General features: G+C 37.0%; 1 protein-coding gene across 1 annotated transcript in view; it reads left to right on the top strand.

Annotated features, from left to right (window-relative positions):
- maml1 (mastermind-like transcriptional coactivator 1) overlaps positions 1 to 23,183 on the top strand; it is a 40,328-nt gene extending 17,145 nt beyond the window's left edge. Inside the window, exon 4 of the mRNA XM_057350197.1 lies at positions 20,134 to 23,183. Within this exon, the coding sequence (XP_057206180.1) occupies positions 20,134 to 21,158 (1,025 nt within the window). The 3' untranslated portion in view covers positions 21,159 to 23,183. The remainder of the gene's footprint in view (positions 1 to 20,133) is intronic.
- Positions 23,184 to 23,260: the final 77 nt, after the last annotated feature.

Below are 23,260 nucleotides of genomic sequence, written 5' to 3'. Positions count from 1 at the left end.
AGGGAATATACAAAATAAAAGAACACTGCTCATAAATACATAGGCCTAGGGGGCTAATGAGGATAATTAGGCTAAATGATCATACAGGATTATATCTAAACTAAACATATATGTGCTAAACATATAAAGCTCTTAAAGGAGTTGCTCACTGCAAAATTTTCCCCCATTGACTTTCCATAGTAGGAATAAAAACTACTATGGAAAGTCAATGGGGGCAAATTTTGAAGTGAACTAATCCTTTAATACAACTGATACTGTGAGCTACTCAGTGTGTTCAGTAGGTTGCTTCAGAGGCATAAGGTATACGACAATAAAACAATGCAAACTGACATAAAGATTTACTTTTAATCTTGATACTTTTAAAAGCACGTACTTCTGTACTTTTACTTAGTAAGATGTTTTACAACTTTTACTTGTAGTGGATAATATTTACCAGTATATCTGACTTTCACTCAAGTAAGGAAGTTGTGTACTCGTCACCTCTGCTTAGACTGATATTTTTCTAATGTCTGATTCATAGAGGTTTAGTAAATTATAACAGTGTCAATATATTGGTAGTAAATACATTATTCTGAGAATTTATATTTTAACATGACTAGAAAATGTACACATCCATCATTGCTGGATTTTCTGTTGTATTTGGTTTTTATTTCAACAGGAATACTTCAACTTAGTTACTTCAGTAAAAACATCATTCATTTCCAAATCGCTTTAAATGATATAGCAGCAGATCAGAAGTTAACACGCACGTGTAGCTCAAGGTGTATGTGATGCTTATTTACCGTTTAGCCGTTATGCCGATCATTTTCATGACAATGTTTCTACGATCTTTGACGATCGTAACCCACAGATGATTACACCACACTTTAACATGTGCCTTTTTCGTCTTTTAATGTTCTATTTGCCTTTTTAGAGCACTATCAATGGTGTAGCAGCGCCTACGTTTACATTGTTTAGCGGGGAAGATCCCAGAGTTGCCAGATTTCGTTAAAAAACTGCCAAATGGCCATTCAAAGCTTGCCGGAAAACGGCGAGCATAAAAAAACTGAAATACTTGGCAACAGTAAAAGGTCCTGGCAGATCGCAAGCCAGATAAATTGCGCACACAGGAAACCCCCTGCATAGAAACCTTTTCTACTTTTGGACCTTTTTATAAATGTAGTGGAGTAAAAAGTATGATATTTGTCTTTCAAATGTAGTGAAGTTAAAGTACAAGTACTCAGAAAAAATAATACTCAAGTAAAGTACAGATACTCAAAAAGTGTACTTAAGTACAGTACTCAGGAAAATTTACTTCGTTACTGTCCACCACTGGTATTAGGATTTAATCATTTGCTCTTAAGGTAAATCTGTTCATTAAGACAAATAGGGTATCATAGTAATTATATTCACACATCAGGTTATTAGAGAAGTGTGAACTAAATTACGACTTCCGAAGCACTGGTCTATAGCGGACATGCAGTTTAAGAAGTGTATCTTTACGTCTGTCATTTGCTGACATGTGAGATTTGGAATGGGTAATGCATGTGGGCTTACCTTCATATGCCGATGCAAGTCTACATCACTGAAAGACAAGGTGAAGGCAAATTAAAATGCAATGTATGTTTGAAAGTACTTATAGAGCAGTCAAGAAAAATGAAAACACAAGCATTTGGCTGAATATGATAAATAAACTTTTAAATCAGGAACACACTGAAACCGGAGCATCTCTATCTTGAGAGCACTATACAGTATGTTTTGCTCATTTGAAGTCAATTCACAGCGCTTCAGATATGCATTGTCTGCACAAGTTGACCATTTTTCTTGCATGCTTTAGCCACTTTTTAGGTTTATTTTAAGGATATATTTTTAAAAGTTTCCTAAATTTAACTACATTTTACCACTTACCTGTAGTACACAATCCAACACGCAACCTGTCTGATCTGAGTATGAAAAAAATATATAAAGCTATTTACTTCATATCCTTGCAGTGAAGACCTCTATTGCTCAGTTGCTTTGTGTAAGAAAATATACCTAGTATATTCAATAGACACTCAAAAACAAAACATAAGAAAATGGTGAGATAAAATGAAGAAAAGGTGATTCAACGTATACTTTGTGCGTGTAAAGTTTGGATCTAAAGCAAACTGTTTAACAACAAAACAATTAAAACCTTGTTTAAACTAAAGTAAACAGAAACACTTACTGTAGGATGGAATGTCTACTCTTGAGTTTCCTTGCTACACAATCAGAGTCCAACACAAATTAATAAAAGAGGTTTGACGCTGAAAAGAACTCAGAGTCTGCTCTATATGTCAGTAAATCTTAGAATAGTGTCTAGGTGTTAAGGGGTTGCCACAGTTTAACACTAACCACTAAAACAGATGTGCAAAGACAACTCTTAATAACAGGATGTGTGAGATTTGACTGTTCTAAATGTTCTAAAGAATATCAGTTTAGAATCATATAAACAATTATGTTATAAGGTATACCTTTGATAGAATCACTTTTATTTTTAATCTAAAAAAAAAAACAGAAAAAATATTTTGAAAACCTTATGCAGACTTATTTTATGATACAACCTGGAGGCATGATATAAAAAACATTCATGAAATGAACATGACGTACATTCAATTTAGGATTCTTGCTGTTCAATCAAAATCTGCTTTGTGTTTTAAGGAATCACCAACTGCCTGCTGTGATGCTATGAACACTAGCAATAAAGATGTTTTTTTTTTTCTTCACCCTTGGTTGGTGGACGCACTGGCATCTTCTCAGACAGAAGGAAAACAGTCATGATAGGGGGAACATCATGGACACCATTTAAAGACACCGCTCCATGCAGTTAGGAAAAACATGCGCTTTAATTATACAGTGTTGTAGACACAGTGTCTGATTAGTTAGAGAGTATAGCGAGATTAAAATGAGATTGACCCATAGAATGCTTGTAACGCACAGGTCGATTCGTCACGCATTGTTTCATGTGATCTACTGATGCCAGGTGGAAACAGTTGTTATTCCTAAACAAAGCTTCGCTGTCTTGAACCGAGCTGCTAGCGCTTATGATTCTCAAATAACAAGGTCAAATTTCACGCTATGGACGTAAAACAAATCGTACCCGATTAAAATGTCCGACGCTGTCACCTACAGGTCGACACCTACAAAACAAGTTGAAATACACCCGGTTACAATCCTCCTCTTTCAAACAAATTTACGAGCCTTGGTGCGGACACCTCTCACTGGAATGTTATAGACTGGGTGAAAACTCTGAAAAACAAGGTAATCTGCAGGCCTCTCTGCCTTTCCTCTCTCATATATTGAATACATTGTATAATTACTTCTTTACTTTTTTAATAGATGCTTTATTTATTTATTTAATCACATGATTATTCATTTAAACCTGTTTGTTTATTCAAACAGTGTTTGTGTAGTTGTTGTCCTTATTCATTATTATTTTTAAACGCTGTTTAAATAACCAATGATTGCGTATTAATAATGATCTCATCATCTCCTTTAAATTACATATTTTCATTCATGCTAAAGATATGTAGCAATACATCCTAAAACATGCCCTAAAACATGCCCCGGAAAAATGGGACGTGAGGGCACGGTCAAAAGTTCAACGCGACGTGGGCGGTACCACACTAAGGGGCGGATACGGTCAAAGGTCAAAGCAAGTGGGCGGTCCCTCGCAACGTGGGTGGTCCGGAAGTAATTCACCCCTCCCCCCTCTGCAAAGGTCAATGACCCCATCAATCATACCTGTCAATCATTTTGACACTATGACCCCCATATATACTACTGACATTATTTTCAGCACTCTTTCCCGCCATTGAAGATTTGCGCCACTGTTGCCTAGCAACTTACTATCTGGTGTTTTTTTATGTTATTGCTAAGCTAAAACAGCTTACCCTCAAAATGTCAGCAAAAATGAAATACAGCTTTTCAAATCAGTTCATTTTCCCACAGGTTAGCGAATATTTTTTATAACTGTATTTGATCTTGCTAATGTTGTCATATGTCCATACATGTCTATGAAGGTATTTACTATGCAATGAAATGCATATTGTAATATTTTATTACTTACTATATACTACAATTTAAAATTAGCTGATTAGCTTGTGCATTTGTTTTATCAGTTTCTCGGCAGGAAAATGGATCTCGCGGGCCAGAGTTGAGAACCCTGACAGAATGGCACGCTGCCCTTCGAGGGGAGTAAGGCATGATCACTTCCATTTGGAATTTTCCAAGTGACTTTTCGTGACGGTTCGGTACGAATACACGTACCATAACCCCCCTAAAATACATATTTAAAGCATACAAACCTTCTATACAAGACTAAAATAAAATCCATTTACTCTCAAATACACACAGATGTATAAAAGTCAAGTATAGGCTACTATAAATTTACAAATTAAGTGCAATGTTTTATCAAGAATAAAACTGGTCATGTTATCTTGTACCAACTGTGTATGTCTAGTAGGGGTGTAACGATACTTCGTATTACGATATTTCGCGATGCAAAAATGTTACGATGCGCTTCGTAGAGAGATGGGGATATTTCACAATATGTTTAATTCTATTCATTCAGCTGTCAAGACGCTACATACTCTGCGCCAGCACGTCACGTGTGCTTATCTCACATATGCGGTAGAGAGAGAAACACAAGACACAATCTGTGTCTCCAAGTGGTTTACAAAGCATCATATTTTCCTTCACAATCGCCGTTAAAACACAGCAAACTTGAAGCGTGACTGCAGGCGAGTCACCCCGAAACTCATTACAAAGGCAGCACAAACATTTTTAAATGCCAATGTTAATTTATCCGCTAACGTGAGCAGCTGCATAATGTGATATGCAACATAAAGTAAGCCAAAAGAAACCAGCGCTGTTCCGATCAGAGAAGCGATGAAGTGAGTCGTACTGTATATTTAAAGATCGAGTGACATGCTAAAAAACAAGTATGTGATTTGCATGATTGAAGAAATGCAATACAGTTTATGTAATATGTCTTTTTGAAAGATTTTTCTCATTCATTACTGTCTCAAGCAAAGACAGCGCAGCTTCAACGAGACACGAGCCAATAGTGCTTGAGCGTGAGCTCTGTCAGAGCGTTTCATTGGTTGAATGTACTGAATGAACATGCCCTTCACTGAACGAACGAGTTAATTGAGTCAAAATGAGACTGAATGAACTGCTACATGTTGTTCATGGTCTAATATTCTCTGTGTTACAACAATGCATATCCAGTAGTTACTCAACTTTTCTGAAAAATAAAGGTAATGACCTGGTTTAATTTAATTCCAAGGTAAAGTAAATTATGTTGAAACAGTTAAATCTTTGTATGGAACATTTAATTACACCAATTAAACGAGTTAATCCAGATAGATTTTAGTAGACTAATATAATGTAGATTACGTCGACTAAAAATAGACTAAAACTATGATAAATTGGGATGACTAAAACTAAATTGCATTTTAGTAAAAAGACTATGACTAAAACTAAATCAAAATTTGCTCTCAAAATTGACACTGATCTTAATTCTAATTTCAGTTAAGCCTTAAAATGTTAAAATTCTTTAAGTTGTATGTGCAACAAAATAAGTTACTGAAAATGTTAATATTTTGAAAAAATAAATGTTATTTGAATTTTAGTTTCATTTTTGAATTTTGTTCAAAATATCGAGATGTGTATCGTATCGTGAACCCAGGATCAAGATATGTACCGAATCGTGAGCTGAGTGTATCGTTACATCCCTAATGTCTAGTATATTCAGTGAGGCACACAAGGGGAATCACTATTATTGCTTCTTTTCTATAAAATAAACTAACCAAACTGGACTGTGACTCCAGCACCAATTCAAGTCCTGTCAGAGTTGGAGATGAAATGAAAATCCCCAAACTTTGTCAGATTCTTTAAGATTATTTTTTTAAACAGTGTTATAAGTGGAAGTGGTGCTGGTCCCTAGAGTCACTCTAAACCTATCTATCTTCCTGTTAACGGTAACCTACATAACAATAATGCACACCTGAATAAAAGGCAAGTATGTGGGGAATATGTAGAAAATATTTTAGTCTATTTTTAGTATATTTGTGCACCTCCAATGAAGACTTTGAAAAGGTAAAACTATTGTGTTGAGAGAGAAAAATAGAAAACAGCAGCTCATAACAAAACCTTCAATTTACTGATACACATGTGTGACTTTACATCACAAACTCCACAAACTGACAGGTGCTCAGTTTTACTTTATAACACGGTAGTCAGTCATTCAGGGAACAGCAAAGAAGTCAGTGTGGAGTACTGTAAGCCAACATCTGTCCAGGCCAACATCTAATCTTTTGATGTCTTCGGCTGGGCCACACAGAAAAACAAAAGACCTGCAAGAAAAATCAAACAATTCGTACCCATTACAAATCCATTCAGTCTTTTAACCGTCACAAGAGTATTCACATAACTGTAACAACGCAAAAATTCTCTGTAACAACCACCTAAAGAAACAAATCTAATCAGTGCGTATGGAACCAAACTTAACAACTAGTTGTTGATGGCATCACCCTACACACATGGAACATCTGGTGACATATACAAAAGCTTCTAATAGTTTGAAATCCAATAGTGACATATTTTTTTTCAGTGGCCATGTTAACAGATATAGAGCATTTACACAGCACATGTGAGCAGCTCATGCTTGTGTCACAGGAGCAGTGCTGAAGCAGAAGGCAGCAATCGTTTTGAGTCTACATTCGTTACACTACTCAATTAATATGAAAGTGCATTGCGAAAGGCTAAAATGCACATGGGTTGAGAAGAAAAGTAACAATTTTACTATAATGCATGTAAGTGATGTCAGATGTGTTTTAAAAAGTAGTGCTAAGCTAACACGACGATAAATTAAAAAATAAGGTTTCAAAACCTAAACAGTATAACACATAACAACTTCAACAACAAAATACTGGTGGAATATTTTATATATAAGTGTAAAGAACTATGTAAAATCAAAACCTCTAGCTTACCTCAGAATCAGATGTACTCCGGTGACGGTTGAAGTGTGCTCGAGCTACTAACATCCTCCCACCAAGTTTCCAAATAAGGATATGATTCCAACCAGATGCGTCGTGTTTATAACCTCATCTCGATATTGAATGTTTTATTTCCGATGTAAAACGTTCCGATGTACCGACCAAATTAATAGTGAATGTTGATTCAACATCGAAATTTGATTGACCACCGATATACCTTTCTAACCGGAAATTTGACCAAATTAGACAGATTTAACAAAAGCCAATTTTCAACGTCGTTTTTTGGGACAAATTTGGAAAAAATTTTGATGGACCAAAAAAAGACCAATGATCTACGTCGTTTTTGGGACAAATTTGAACCAAATTTAGACGGACAAAAAAAGACCAATTTTTGACGTAGATTTTTGGGCTAAAAGACGGCCAGGACGGGCCAACTTGATTTAGCTCAAAAAAGATGTCCAAATGACGTCTGGTGCTGGGTGGGAATAGACTTGAAATGTGAAATATAAAGCGTTTTTTGAAACTAGAAACATGAACATCCATTGTTAAACACCCAAAAAACAGAATCAAAGCTTCAAAAACAGAAAAAGAATGGCTCCTTTAAGATTTTCTTTAACACGTTGAAGTCTGTGCTTATGAAAATGCTAAACAAACGGCTGTCATAATCTTGTGTGGTTTTATTCATTCAAGCACGAATGTCTGACAGATTCTGACAGAGATTCACTGACGCAGCCTTTAGCCCGTGACTGTATACACCATATGTATATGCCGCGTCCCACAGCTAGGAGCTGTCTATCTTCACTGAACGCGTCAAAGCAACTGTTCAAAATCGCGCTTAAATGGTTTAAAAGCCTGTACACGAATAAGAGCGTGATTATATTATGTAACCTAGACAAAGGATGACAAAACAAATGGATGCTGCGTTAATTGCGTTAAATATTTTTAACGAGTTAATTGGAAAAAAATAGTCACATGCGCTAACGTTGACAGCCCTAGTGCTAACTTTAGCCTGCTAGCACTGCTAGAATCCTCCATGCAAATCGCCGTCCAAAGCCACGCCTCCTCCAAAACACATGAACGCGCACAATCCAGAAGTTCTTGGATCAATTACAATAAAATCATGTCTCATTCACCAGTGAGAACACGTTTACAGTACAAAGTAAATAATGTTACTACAATAGCGAAAACAGCTAATGTACACAACAGCTTTAAAATGGGATTAGATGCAGCATAGTTCCCGTTAGATGCTGGGTAACGATGTCGTTGAGCTAATACAACAAGGTCCAAAAACTAAGCAACATAATCAAAACCCATCAAAATCGAATCATAACATGTAACGTTACCTACCTGTCCAGAAGTTACCATGGCATCATCTTTGAAACCCTTGACTCCTGTAGCTGCTCCCAGCGTGGAAAAGCAACATCGATTATAAACATACCCGTCAACACTCCCTTTTTGCCCAGAATTTTCCTGTGTCTCCTGCGAAACCTCCGAAACACAATCGCGAACGGACCGAGCGGAAAACCCCCCGGAAAGCAGTGTGTTACCCAAGATTCTGGCAGTGGTGGAAAGTAACTAATTACAAATACTTTCGTTACAGTACTTGAGTAAATATTTAAATTTTTTATACGTAAGTATAATTAAATTGTGGTACTTTTACTCCTACTTGAGTAGAATGAAAACAAAGTATTCAACTTCGCTACATTTATTTTTCACTAAAAGTAAAAAGTACAATGGAGAAACAGGGCGAGTTTGCGTTTGACATGCACTTTTCAAACTACTGTATCCGTGGAGCCCTGCACTTCAGACAATAAGTGACAGGTCTTATTTTGGGGCAAAACCAATCAAAACTTCCAGTTCAGCTGGGGGGCGGGGCGCTTAAACCGCGCTTTGACTTCAATCACTGGCGCTTTGAATTAGCATCGCTAACGTTTCAGTGCCTAGTTAATGTTTGCGAGGTTTGCTCATATTCTGATTGTAAATTGTGATTAAGTCAGCTCCTGAAATTGGTCATACCATTGATATTACCAGAGCAGCAGCTGAGGTAAATAGAAAACTCTGCTCATATTAGGATGCAATTATTGCATTGACAGAGCGAGGACAATGTAAGTGTCTAACATGCATAAACGCTCTTTATTGGTAAAGATCACCATCTTTAACGGTGCATATAAACCAAATGTACGAAGCAAACTTCATACGAAGGCGAAATAACCTCAACATTAACAACAAAGAGCGGTTGGTTTAGCTCTTAGTCAGGGGCGACAACGACATAACTCGCACCTTAATCACCATATGCATAGTTCTTTATTCCTACTGTATGACTAAACTTGTTCATTGGTTTAAGTTACGCGTTTTCATGTTTGGACACTGGATGCACAAGCAAGCGCTGCGAGTGCGGATGATGCACTTATTTCATAAATTCATACTGGCCGAGGTTCTGTCTTGGCTCACTGTATAATATAATTTATGAGTGTGAGCAACGGGAGATGGTGAGAAAGCGGTGCTCCTGCATTTTCCAGGAGTTTTAGATGTTAATGGCCCCTAAACAAAACACAGTGATGGACATGTCCCACCCGCAAATTACGCCTGTGAGAGTAACTAAATAGCTAGTCACAACTGTTTCACAAAAACATAGTGGTCGCAATAAATCCGTTCAGATTGATTTAATGTCAGATTATTGCTGTACATACACTGCTTATGAAGACTACACTGTAAAAAGTAATGTTGAATTTACTTAGAAAACCTGTGGAAACTGATTACCTCAGATTTTTCAAGTAAATTCATTCATAATTTTTAAGTTGATTAAACTTACAACAACTTTGTATAGTTAACTTCTGTATTTGCAAAAATTACCTGAAAACTTGAGTAAAGGAAACTCAAGTAAAACAAGTTCAGCTAACTTACAGATTTAAGTTAAGCTTAACACAGAGAACTTAAATAAAAGAGTTATTTCAACATGTCTACTAGTTGAAATTACTAGAAAAACGTGTGGAAACTGATTACCTTAACTTTCTCAAGCAAGTAGTACTTAAACCACTAAGTTGTTAATACAAAGACAGACAACAGATCATTGGCACAACAACAAAGTCATTTATTTCTATAAAACATTAACAAAAATGTCCTTCTGACATCAGTCAACAATTCTGAGATAAATGCACATACTGTATTGCACTCTGGAAAGATAAAAGATCAATGTAACTTTTTCACATCTTTAACTTTTCACAAAACGTTAAATGTAGAATTGGAGAAAAGTGACGTTACTGCATTAGAATACGTTTCAGAGATAGTATTTTAAGCTTCAGAGACTTGTGCCCGAGTGACAAAATCACCGCCTGGATGAAATCAAAGTTGTTCTTCATTACTGGAGGGTACTCTAAATTCAGAGCATAAAAGAGCCCAAAAAGGAGGCACATGGCTTGGGTAAGATTTCATCCATTAGACTTGTACCTTCCAAAAAGATGGCAGTGGATGTGGCGTCAAGGTTCAACGAGTTAGGTATGGTTTCACAGTCCTTAGGGTTTAATGTCAATATGCCGCTTGAATTGCCTTCATCATCATAGTCCTAAAAATGACATGACAAAAATGTATTCAAAATAATTAACAACATATTTTAAGACAACATATCGTCACTGTCCGACAGAAACCTGGAATCTCCAAACTTGTTCATTTTCTTTTTTTTTCCATAAATCATTAGTCATGTTTAACGTCTGCATGTGGGTTTTGCAAATATTTAACCAATATATAAAGTATTTAAAAAAAGCTTGTGATGAAACCTCAAAACTCTGTTGGATCCCTTCTGGCCTGCCCATGGGCCTGGTGCATGTTAAGGGGTTAAATATACAAAAAGATCATAGAAATTGAAGGCCAGCTATACAAATTAAACCTCTTCTGAAACTGAACGTTTACATTTTGTTCTGCATGATTTCTAGTGGTTTTTAATTCTCCATAACACATTTGACTTCCTTTTCTTTCTGTCTGTCATTTCTAACCTTCTTTTGTCCTACTTTTCTTTTACTTTCCTCCTCTTTTCTGTTCTTTCTTTGACTTATTTTTTCCCATCTTAGTTGTGTCTTTATTCTTTTGTCTAAATTTCTAGCCTCATTCCAACTTTTCTTTAGTCTTCTACGTTAATTTTCTTAATGCCTTATCTAATTTTTTTTCTTCCCTTCTAAATAATTCATTTATATTTCTCTTTTCCTTATTCCATTCTTTGTTTCTGTGTCCAGAATATTTGGTTCAAGAACTATTTGCATTACTAAAGGCAAAGTTCCAGAACGAGTAAATGTGGCTTTTGTTCGTGAACTAAGTTTTCCCTCAATCGCATTCGCAACGGCAAAAGGTACTATTTAGTGACGTAAGCCGGTCGACAGCGATGTCATTTAAGCACGTCCGTTGAACAACGACAAACAACCAACAACAGAAGTTTGGCCTGTCAGCGTTTGCTTACGTTACGGATCGTTCGCGTCCTGCAGGTTTAGATCCTGCCTAGGAGAAGGAGCTAAAGTGTTCCTCCAAACTAAAATTCCGTCCGGTTCCTGCGGTGCGAACAACAAAAAGAAGGTACTTCCACCAAATCTTCCCGGAACTATGAAATCGTTCCTGCAGTGCGAAAGCCCCATAATACCAGAACAAAACAGACACAACTACTTACAATACATGTCTTGTAAAAATCAGTGGGGTCTTCTCTAAGGAGGAGTGGAAGGCCATGAAGAACTGCTTCTCCCAATGATGTCAGATTTCTGAAAAATTATTTAAATTATTATTATTTAATGGCATACACACAACACAGAGCAAACAACACTTGCAAATGCAAAGAACTTGGGAGTCTGTGGAGCTTACATTATTTTCAATGTTGAATGTTGAAATTCTGTTGCAGAATCTTCTTAAGTTTAGAGCCAATGTCTCCCCCTTTGGCTCTGAGATGTCAACGGTCCAGTTCTAGAAATAATTCGGTTTGTAGGTCTTTGCCAGATATAAGAGTGAACTCTGCCAGAATCTAAAAAAAGTGACAATCAGCAATTAAGCATTCACTTTTCACTGAAATGTAAAAGTATGAATTACATTTTATGCTCTTTTATTTCTATAGAACAAGTTAATGATACACTACTATGAACCCAATACAATACAAGAATATTTACTAACCTGACTCTCCATAAAGAGTGCTGGCCTCCTTCACAGCAGGTTCCCTCTCCATCAGTTCTTTTATACTTTTGTAATCGTATTTTGCTCTCTTTTGTTTTATTTCAAGATGTTTCATTCATTCGTAATTTTTCGTATGTAGGTTTATAAAACTTAAAAAGGAAAACAACGCTTTCTCTTGACAAACTAAATCTAAAAGACATAGAATTTACATATATTTAGAATGATTAATATACAACGTACTGTGTGTTGCTTGTTTATTTTGCTCCAGAGAATGATCTAAGTCTACATGTTATAATGTACTATGCTTTTAACCACAGCTATAGAGCTGTAGTTTTACATCTTTGTAATGCTGTTTGCGGATGTTCATTAGAACAATCGTTTTGGGACACATTTAAATTATTAGTTTTTACTGGCACCTTTATTTTCAAACAATTTTTAATCCCTCATTTCTTTGATCAAACCTATCACTTTTATTCTCATAAAACCATTCAAATGATGTTACTTTTCAATAAAACCATTCAAATGATTTATATTATTTTATAAAATTATACTGCTGTGTTACAGGCTTATGCAAATACCAGAGATTGCTTGAAGAACACAGATATATGTGTGTTTATTGTCTTCATATTGCATCAGTCAACATCACAAGTTTTCTGGCTCTGTAAGTCTCACTTGTGGTCTTTATGTAAGTGCCCTCCAGTGAATGAATTATTACATAAACATGTTTACCTCTCCATAATGCTCACAAAACCCCATTTGGGGTAAAAATAGAAAAACAATATTGAAGTACTTCGTTACGCTGTACTTTGAGTAGTTTTTCAGCAAACTACTTATCTACTCTTACTTGAGTCATATTATTTTTCAGTACTTCTACTTGTACTTGAGTAAAATATTTCTTAAGTAACAATACTTTTACGTAAGTACACTGGATTCTGGCATAGGTTCCAACCCCCCGACCTTGTATAGGATACGTCTGTTTGAAAAATGCATGAATGGATGGATGTATGGACTGAAATAATAAGCAGTGCTGACTATCACAGTTCCTGAATTAACTTTAAACATGCACAGGGTTAAAGTTAATTCAGGAACTGTGATAGCCAGCACTGTCTAGAAAGAAAGCGTTGTTTTCCTTTTAAAGTTTTATAAACCTACATACGAAAAATTACGAATGAATGAAACATCTTGAAATAAAACAAAAGAGAGCAAAATACGATTACAAAAGTACACTGTAAAAAGTAATAACTGAATCTACTTAAGAGGATCTTGTAAATTTAACTGATTTTGTAAACTTTGTTCACTTTACTTGATTATGTTGTGTTAAATGAACTTTTAGGTGGATTCAAGGGTTAAACTAAACAATTCAAGTACACTGTACTTTAGAGCATCGAGTGAGTCTTACTAAAGGCCTGTTTACCAAATATAGTACAACAAAAGATGCTTTAATTTATTATTGTGGAATTGTTAATGAAATAACATGACAGTTCTGTGCTATTTAGGTAGTTTAGAGATCCAATCGTGTTAGATAGACATCCCGTGTCAATAAAGCCCCGAATATGTAATAACAATTCGAGAAACAATACATGTGCATATCTTGCACTGTTTTCTGAGAGCTACCATGTACAGTACAGGTGGTGCTTTGGCCTGTCATTGCTGTTGTGTTTGGCATGATCACCTGCATCTGCTATACAAAGTATAAATTACCTCAATAGAGAGTTTTTGTTTGCTATGACCATTATGGCTCTGTAGGTCAACACAAGCAGCCTTTTGTTACTTGTTAATAAACAAGCCCATCTGATTTGCAAAGTCTGTGTGTTAAGGAACTTATTTGAATGGCAGGCACATTGATGGCTTCAGCACCATTACAACAGAGGTTCTGATGCTGTTCACTTTCTTATGTTTCTAAAACCTTGCATTTTTTCCAGTTTTAGTGTTTAACTTAAGTTGCAGGATTTTGTTAATTTAATTGAGTAAATAGTTATAAATTATAAAAACATTATTTCACCAATGTTTCCCCAACCATAGTGGTTATGTTTAAAAAGAGAGTATTTACTTTACAATGTTTATTTTAGAAATAAAACATATACTTTTGAATTGGTACTTCAAAGTCATACAGACTTTGCTGTAGATTGTAAAAGCTTTTTTGTTTGATTCAGCACAGGTGCACCAATTTGTCTGAGATGGTTTTGAAGTAGTTCCATACTTAGGTTGTGTTAAGTCATCTAGCAAGACAGAAATTATTTTCTTAAATCTGTGCAAATTTTTTAAGAATATCTGCAAAATTCTGTAGAGTAGTTTAAAATGTGTTAAATAGAGCTAAGAGTGTTGAAACTGAAGACATTACAAATAAAATCTAAAATATTATCTTAACTTTTAAGCATTTCAATGTTTAAACTCTAAATACACCAATACTAATTAGCACTCTGAATTAAATTAAACCAAATCACAATGTGCATGTCAAGGCCATATATTTTATGTTCTACAAAAATAGATGTTTTATTGTTTAATACAGTGGTTCCCAAACTTTTTACAATGGCGTACCCCCCATGGATTTAACATCATTCTGCGTACCCCCTTTCTTACAGTCACAATTGTGGTCTCAAACATTTTTTTATTTGCATTCTAAATACATGTAATTTTCTTTTATCAAACAATAAATGATATATGACTCATATATAAATAAATGACTCACTGTTTAATGAGGTGGATGTGCTTGAAATGTGCTTGAAATGACTTGCATAACTCTGTAATGTTTGGTTGTATCTCAAATCATTCTCCATGCAGAGGCTGTGTCGATATTTGTTCTTTATGTGGGCAAGTGCTGAAAACCCACTCTCGCAAAGATACGTTGTGGAGAAAGGCAGTAATGTTTTCAAAGCACGATCGGCAAAGGCAGGATACTCTGCGTGCAAAGCTATCCAGAAGTCTGTCAGTAATTTTTGTGCGAAGTCAATTCTCAAAGCGCCACTCGTAGAGATTTCAATGAGACTCTCTCGCTCAGAAACAGGAAGGTGCGCTATGCTGTTTGCAGAGAATGGATTGCGAATCCAGGTGTTTGAATTGTCTGTCTCGGGAAAGTACTTGCGCAACTGCGAAGACAGCTCAGAACGGTGTTTCATTATGTCACGCTTAACGCTGTTAGTAAGGCTGAGTTCGTTTGCTAGCAAAAAATCATGCAATGATGAAAAGGCTTCGGTGATGTTCTCGTTAATGCAATTAGTCCAGAGAGCAAACTTTCTGATCATGGCCTCAGTTTTGTCCTGTACATTAAATATGGTTGTGGCAACTCCCTGCAATCCGATGTTCAGCTCATTCAGACGGGAAAAAAACACCCAGATAGGCCAATATTGTAAGCCACTCTTTGTCATGTAAGCGGTTACTCAATTCAAAGGGATGGTCGATAACAAAAGCTTTAAGTTCATCCCTCAATTCAAACAATCGTGTGAGAACCTTTCCCCTGTACAGCCATCGTACATCAATATGTAGTAACAATGTGACGTGGTCGCTGCCCATTTCATTGCACAATGCAGAAAACAAACGAGAATTCAAAGGCCTTGCTTTAATAAAGTTTACAATTTTTACAGCATCTTGCAAAATTTCCTTAAGACGTTCAGGCATTCCTTTGGTGGCCAGCACTTCTCTGTGGATGCTGCAATGTACCCAAACCGCGCAGGGCGCAACTGCTTGCACACGTGTTACCAGTCCACTCAGCCTGCCTGTCATGGCTTTCGCTCCATCAGTACAAATGCCCACACAATTTGTCCACTGAAATCCATGTGATGTTACAAAGCCATGTAAAAACTTTGAAAATCTCCTCTCCAGTTGCTCTGCCTTCCAACGGTTTGCAAAAAAGTATATCTTCCATAACTGAACCATCATAAATATACCAGACATATGCCAGCAGCTGGGCCAAACCAGCTACATCCGTTGATTCATCGATTTGTAAAGCGTAGAATTCGCTGATTTTATGCGAAGCAATAGCTGTTTTAAAACGTCTTCTGCCATATCAGCGATGCGACGTGAAACTGTGTTGTCTGATGACGGCATCTTCTGTATTGTTTTTTTGGCTTTTCCCCCAAGCATAATACCCGCAATATCAGCTGCAGCAGGAAGAATTTAGTTCTCCACAGTAGTATGGGATTTGCCCGTTTTAGCCACTCTGTAACTCACCATGTAGGATGCTTCCAGTCCTTTCTTATTAAGGTTTTCTGACGCTGTTATAAGGGCCTTACTACTCCCGAGTTGTCTTAACTGTCTTTCGAAAAACTCTCGCGGTTTATTTTTCAAAGTCGCATGCTTTGTTTCTAAATGCCTGCGCAAAAACGCTGGCTTCATGCAGTTATGAAAGAGTACTTTTGCACATATAACGCACTGTGGTTTGGGATTTTCGTCACTGCCAATGTAAGTAAATCCATATGAAATGTATTTCTCATCATATTTATGCATTTTTGATCGTCTTTCTGTGAACTGCTGAACCTGAGTTTAGATTTTTAGATTTAGATTCAATTTATTGTCATTGCACATGTACGAAGGTACAAGGCAACGAAATGTGACCTCTGCATTTAACCCATCCAGAGAGTAGTGAACACACGTACCCCCGGAGCAGTGGGCAGCTATCACTGCAGCGCCCGGGGAGCAAGTAGGGGTAAGGTGCCTTGCTTAAGGGCACCTCAGTTGTTACCCGCCGGCCCTGGGAATCGAACCGGCAACCTTCTGGTCACGAGTCCGACTCTCTAACCATTAGGCCACAACTGCCCTAACGGGCCTAACCCTAAATTGACGCTGTAGTCTCCGATGCATCGCTATCTGTGTCGGTGTCAACCGGAGCGGGTGGTTGATATACACCTGCAGCTGAAGTGCTGTTGGAGGGACCCGGGGTGTGGTCAGAGGACTGTGGATCATCCGAGCTGCTGGTAGTCGATTTTCTTTCTGTGGCCTTTCTGTTTCCTAAATCTTTGCAACTTATCCATTTTAATTTAACAAGCAGTTGTTGCTTCGTTCCAAGCCGCGTGCAGTCGAATTACATGCGATACGTAAAGACGTGCGCTTACGCATGAGTGGACGCATATTTTTTGATTGGATGTCATGAATTTGACCTTTTATGGCACCACGTGACTACTATTTTGCTGTGTGTACACTAGAGGGAGCACGTCTTTATATTTAGCTTGTGAGAAAAACATGACTGGTTGGTTGTCAGGTGCGTTATAATTAAGTAAACAGTAGATTTCAGGATTTTGTTCACGTACCCCCTCCGTCACCCTTTGTACCCCAGTTTGGGAACCACTGGTTTAATACAATAAAACTTTTATAAAAAATATAAAAGCGACATAAATATCTTAATTCATAGTTAAAGCTTTCGTTTTGCTTTGAATGTTCTAATGATTAATTTTATATATATATTAATGTCAAATATTATCATGTTTACAACACAATTTAAATAAATTATATAAGTGTATTTACGTTGTTCACATAAGACTTAAAACAACTCACTAAAACTCAAGACTGCTAAAAGCATGGAATATAATGCCATACACTTAAACAATCTAAAAGTCCAAGGCCCGGTTTAAGGCTTAAGGCTAGTCCCAGACTAAAATGTGACCTGTTTTACCTGAATATAACTTGCCCAGAAATATCTTAAAATATATCAGTGCCATTGTTTTGTCTCAAGATGCACACCAGTAATGTCTTCTTCTTAGGCATTTTTATAAAAGCGACATAAATATCTTAATTCAACTAAGGCATAGTCCTGGCTTAAGCTAAGCCGTGTCTGTGAAACCGGGCACAAGCGTGCTAAAAGTTCAAATGTGATAGTGTCCACCGGTGTATATACAATCCAACCAAAGTCCTTGAAATGAGCCTGGCAAGTCCACAAAAAATTAAAAACGATTTTAACCGCATGTGTGGTCGTTGGGACTGTCCCTGAAACATTATTTGGTACGTTGCTGCGATGAATATAGTCCGTTCCAGGTACATCTTCAGGAGGTAATCACCATGTCCCAGTAATGTCCAATGTTACGTCGTCACGACAAATATGGGAATCACAAAGTTATGTCACTGGAACGTTATTTTTTATGTCGTGGCGATGAATATGGTCCGGCCCAGGTACGTCGTCACAACGTAACTGTGTTAACTGGGATGACGCTTTGTTTCTGTAAATTGTTTGCCTCTATTGCAACATCATTCAGAACATCAAAAATCTGTTTGCAATTTACCTTTCTTCCCTCCGCACCTATGTCTAAGAGTATGTTTACACAATGAAAAACAGAAAAGTTTTTCCTTTGCGTTTTTGAAAAGTTCCACGTACACACGACAGCGTTATCAAAACGATCTGCATTTACATGGATCCAGGAAAACGAATAAAAACAATGTATTTTTCATGCCAGGCCAGTGGATGGCGCTGTTGCTCTATAAAGAACCCTACATGCTTGTGCATATCCACATACACTGTTTTAATCTAAAAGCGCTTTTAATACACTTTGTCGGCGTGTGTGTGTTTATAGTAGTGTGCATATAATACTATGTATCCACTGGTTGAAGTGGTGCAGTAAATCTCTTTTTTGCTGGAGAAATGATAATAAGTATGTCACGCGGCACAAACATACAGCATGGAGGCCATCATTATTGTTTGGGGAATACTCGTGCATGCCTACAGACTGAACGTGTAATGAACAGCCAAAACGTTTTCCAAAAACGATGCGTATGACGTCATCGTTTTTGGAAAACGCCGTCTTCAGAGTTTACACGGAAACGATAATGCCATTTTCAAAAACTTGCACTTTAAGACCCGTTTTCAAAAGTTTACGTTTCAGTTTTTCCCCCAAAACGCATTTTTCGTGTAAATGAACAGCCAAAACGCATAAAAAGTTTTCCGTTTTTATTTGAAAATGGTCTTGTGTAAACAGCCTCTAAGCCTTTGCCCATGACTAACAACTCTACGTAAAATGTTAAAGGAAAAGAAACATCTGCATATAGTATTCAAGATTGAAGTGACTTTGGTAAATTTAAATAGCCTTTTGTAAGAGACACAATTCCTGCTGGTGGTGCTTTAACTGAGACTCACATATCCACATCAGTGTGATCAGACCCCATGACCCCATCACCATAAATTGATTGCTTTGCCATGGGAACACACATCGAGATATAAAAAATCAGTTTGCATTTTAGCTTCTTTATTGTCTTTGCATCATGTTCACCAAGTATGGTGACAGTCGCATGAATCTCCTCAGAGTATTTGAAAATTCACCACAAAAAAATCCACTGATGTGAATGACACACTTCCTGTTGTCAGTTGGTTCCGCTATGACTGCGACTCACCATAGCCACATCAATGTGATCAGACCCCATGACTCAAGTCTGATTGCAATCAGCTCAAGTGTGATCGCAATGACTTGATGTATGCAGTAGATTTGAGACACTTACTGTTTTCCAGAGTCACAATCAATTTATTGCTTTGCCATGGCAACACAGTTAAAGAGATCAAAAATCAGTTCACAATTTAGCATCTCCACTGTCTTGCATCATGCTCACTACGCTTAGTGGCAATCAAATGAATCGCCTAGGAGGAATTTAAAATGGCCAATTTTCTGTTGGGTGGAGCTAATGGGTATGTGAATGTTGTTTGGGTCGATGAGAATTATATACATACAAAGTTTCGGGCCCTAAGAAAAATCCTAAGAAAAGCAATTTGGGCCCTAACAAAACTACATGTTTTTCTGGATAAAAAGCACAATACATGCAATAAGTAGCTATTTTTTATGATTATTGATATCATGCCATTTTAAAAGTATTTGATACAGTTAGTAGTTGATTGAAGCAGAATTTGTGTATGATGACAATACATGTCTAGCTTATGCTTATTTAAATAACGTGTTAATATTACTGTACAAATAGTAGTTATTGAACATTTTAATTCTAGATGGGAAATTGGACTACAACATTATCCATTGCATGTTATTTTGAGTGTGGATTGTCTAATTTTGTTCATTTTTCTGTTTAGGCACGTCACAGACAATCGTTAATGTAAACTCTTGTGGTCCTGCCCCAGGAGCTCAGCGAATGTTCTCTCAGACACAAAGCATGATGGGAATGGGTGTGGGCCAGAGTGGCGGCCCCCCTCCTGGAGCCCCTTCTGTTGCCAGTCAAGCAGATATGAATCTTCCACCCTGTGCAGGTGGTCTTGATGTCATCTATGGGAACATGCCTCTGCATTCCTCCCACCCCAACCAACAGAGACCACTAGTACAAACTATGTCTGCTGCCTACCGACAGAACATTTTAACAGTCCAGCAGCAAGCACATTTGAAGAGCCAACCCAACACTGCCATGCTAAAACAACAACAGAAGCACCTAGTGCGGCTTCCTAATAGCATGCCCAATGTCATGGCTAATAACATGAGCTCTTCCATGCCATCCAGTATTCAAGGTGCCTTGCCCACACAGGCCCAACCCTGGCAGCAGCAGCCCCAGCAGCATCCTGGTCTGCAACAGGCGATGGGGTCCCAGCCAGGCTCTGCTAATGGGGGCATGACTGCAGGCTTTCCCAACTCTGGCTTCCATGCGCAGTCGAGGATGACTAAACTTCCGAACAATGCCCCATTTTCCCAGGTTGGAATGGGTAACAGTGTGGCTGGAAGAGCCATGGCTGGCATGAACCCTGGAAAGATAATGCCTAATATGAAACAACAACGGACAAATAACCCAGCCGTGGAGCAGCAGATGCCTCCTTCCAACCAGCAGACTCCCCAGCAAGGCCAACCGGTGCCTCAAACCCAGCAGGTTCTGCCCGATCTTGGGCCTTTTAGCCAGGCTCAGACTGTACCCAGCTGCACTGCAGGGCTTCAAAGCAATCAAGCCTATCAGCTTAACAGGACAGCCAGTCAGCACCAGTTTGGCTACAACAGCCAATCGAGTGGCAGCTTGTCTGGTTTCCCTGCTGAAACTGAGCTGGACTCACTGTTGAAGAACCATTCAACGCAGGAGTGGATGGATGATTTAGATGAGCTGTTGGCCAGTCACCAATGACTGACACATGCTGACCATTAACAGACTTTTTAAGCATATGTTGGTAACTTTAATGTGGGGTAGAATGGATTTACTGGTCGTATAGTTGTCAGAATGTCTGTTTCCTCTATTGAGTATGTACTTTGTGTATGTAATCCAATATGAGTTCAGCACAGGACCAAGAGCCTGTGTAGTATTGAAATGATGTCTGGGCTTGAAATATTGAGGAGGAAAATGCTCTACTACTGAACCTGTGGCTCATTAAAACCACTGAATTTTACTATATGATAAGTGTATGCAAAGAAAAAAACAGTTCCGCTGTTCATGCAGTTTTTTTATTTGCATTGCCTGTAGGCATGTGGAGAGTATGTTAAATGTGAGTAGTCCCTTTAAACAGCCTCACAAGCCTTCATTTTGCACTCTTTATTTGCATAACTGATTTACACATGCAACTGAATATGCAAGTAAAAGTGTGGTTAATTACTTAAAGGAAAAGATCACCCAAAAGTAAGAATTCAGTCATGATGTACTCACTCTCCTGTCTTTCAGAACTTTCTTTGCAGCTGAAACGGAGCTCTGTAGTTCTTAGTTTATTTGCTGTCACATAATTCCTTTGTAATGTAGGTGCGGTGAAATGGTGGTATGGAAAACAAGAGGATCAGGAAAAGCAATGTTTGAAATCAGGACTGACATGTCAAGGCTAAAATATAACATGCAATATGTTATATTCCTTTTTTTCATACAGTAAGTCATACAGGTTTGAAAAGATGTAAGAGTGAATAAATAATGTGAGTTTTCATATTTGAGTGAAGTAACCTATTAGGTTCCATACCCTCTATGTTCAAATGTAGTTTCACACATTGTAAGAATTGGATGCTTTGACAGGTTGTGTCAGCTTAAATGATTAAGACTGCAGAGCAGTTTAGAACACTACAATGATAAAGTGAAAGTGTGTATCCCTACACTGTAAAAAGTAATACCTTAGATCTACTCAATAAAATTATGGCAACAGATTATAAGCAATTTTTTAATTAAATACAACTTATTAGAACTGAGTAAATTTCAATCAATTTGCTTTAAAGTTACACAATAAAATGGAGTAAATGCAAATTGTGACATAATAAAATTGACTTAAGGTTCCAAGGTCTACTTAATTAAATATTAATAACAAATAATCAAAAATAATAATTCAACTTTAAATATTATTCCGAGAAGGTAGAATTTACCTAAAAATGATCAGACACCACAAAAGGTTCTGAGGTGAATTTATCTTGGTCAAAACTTTTGGAAGAAAAAAATCAGAAACACAGACATTAAATGAAAGAAGCAAAACACACATATAACTCCGTAAATAAGAATAATAACAAATCAATTACTTCCCTTCTAACACTGTGGCCTAACCAGATGATACAAGAAGCCACGACATTTAAAAAAGCGATTTCGCCGAAGCGGCTAGTAATTCGGCTTTAAACAGCACGGAAAACATATACCCAGATAACAAAAGTTTGTTATAAGAACTTTCCTTAGAGGTTTTTCATGCTTTTGAAAACGTTTTGAAAACATTCAGTGTCCAGTTTTTTAATGTTTTAAGAACGTCCCTAGCTAACAAAAGTCACCATCATGGTGATCAGTGTTTTCTTGAGTTGGGCTCTTGACCCTTCATATTGTGTAACTTTTAAGCAATAAAATTGATTGAAATGTACTCATTTCTAATAAGTTGTATTTAATTTAAAAAATATATTGAGTAGATCTAAAGTATTACTTTTTACAGTGGTATTTGATCATTCATATTACACCTTTTTTTTTTTACTTTGAAAAGCTGTGTTATAGACTTATGCATTGGTTAGAGGGTTAATGTTGCATGAATAAGTGTTACCTGCATAATGGCTGTGACAGGAGTTCTTTTATATATTGTAGTTCTTATTGTTCAGGAGAAGATAGATCTTATTTTTATATGTACATTATTGACAAAGTTGAAGTATTTTAGACTTTTTTATTGTTCTTTGTAAACAAGAGTATGATGTAAATATAGCTCTTTAGAATTGACTTGTTTGGGGTGTGTTTACATGTGCTTTGGGTTTGAAGGTCTTACTGTGGTATTTGTGTTTTGTTTGTGATTTGTT

Source organism: Triplophysa rosa, linkage group LG13 (assembly GCF_024868665.1).
Source record: "Triplophysa rosa linkage group LG13, Trosa_1v2, whole genome shotgun sequence".
Taxonomy (NCBI): Eukaryota; Metazoa; Chordata; class Actinopteri; order Cypriniformes; family Nemacheilidae; genus Triplophysa; species Triplophysa rosa.
The sequence above is the reverse complement of the archived record's forward strand: the minus strand, read 5'-3'. Positions and strand labels throughout refer to the sequence as shown.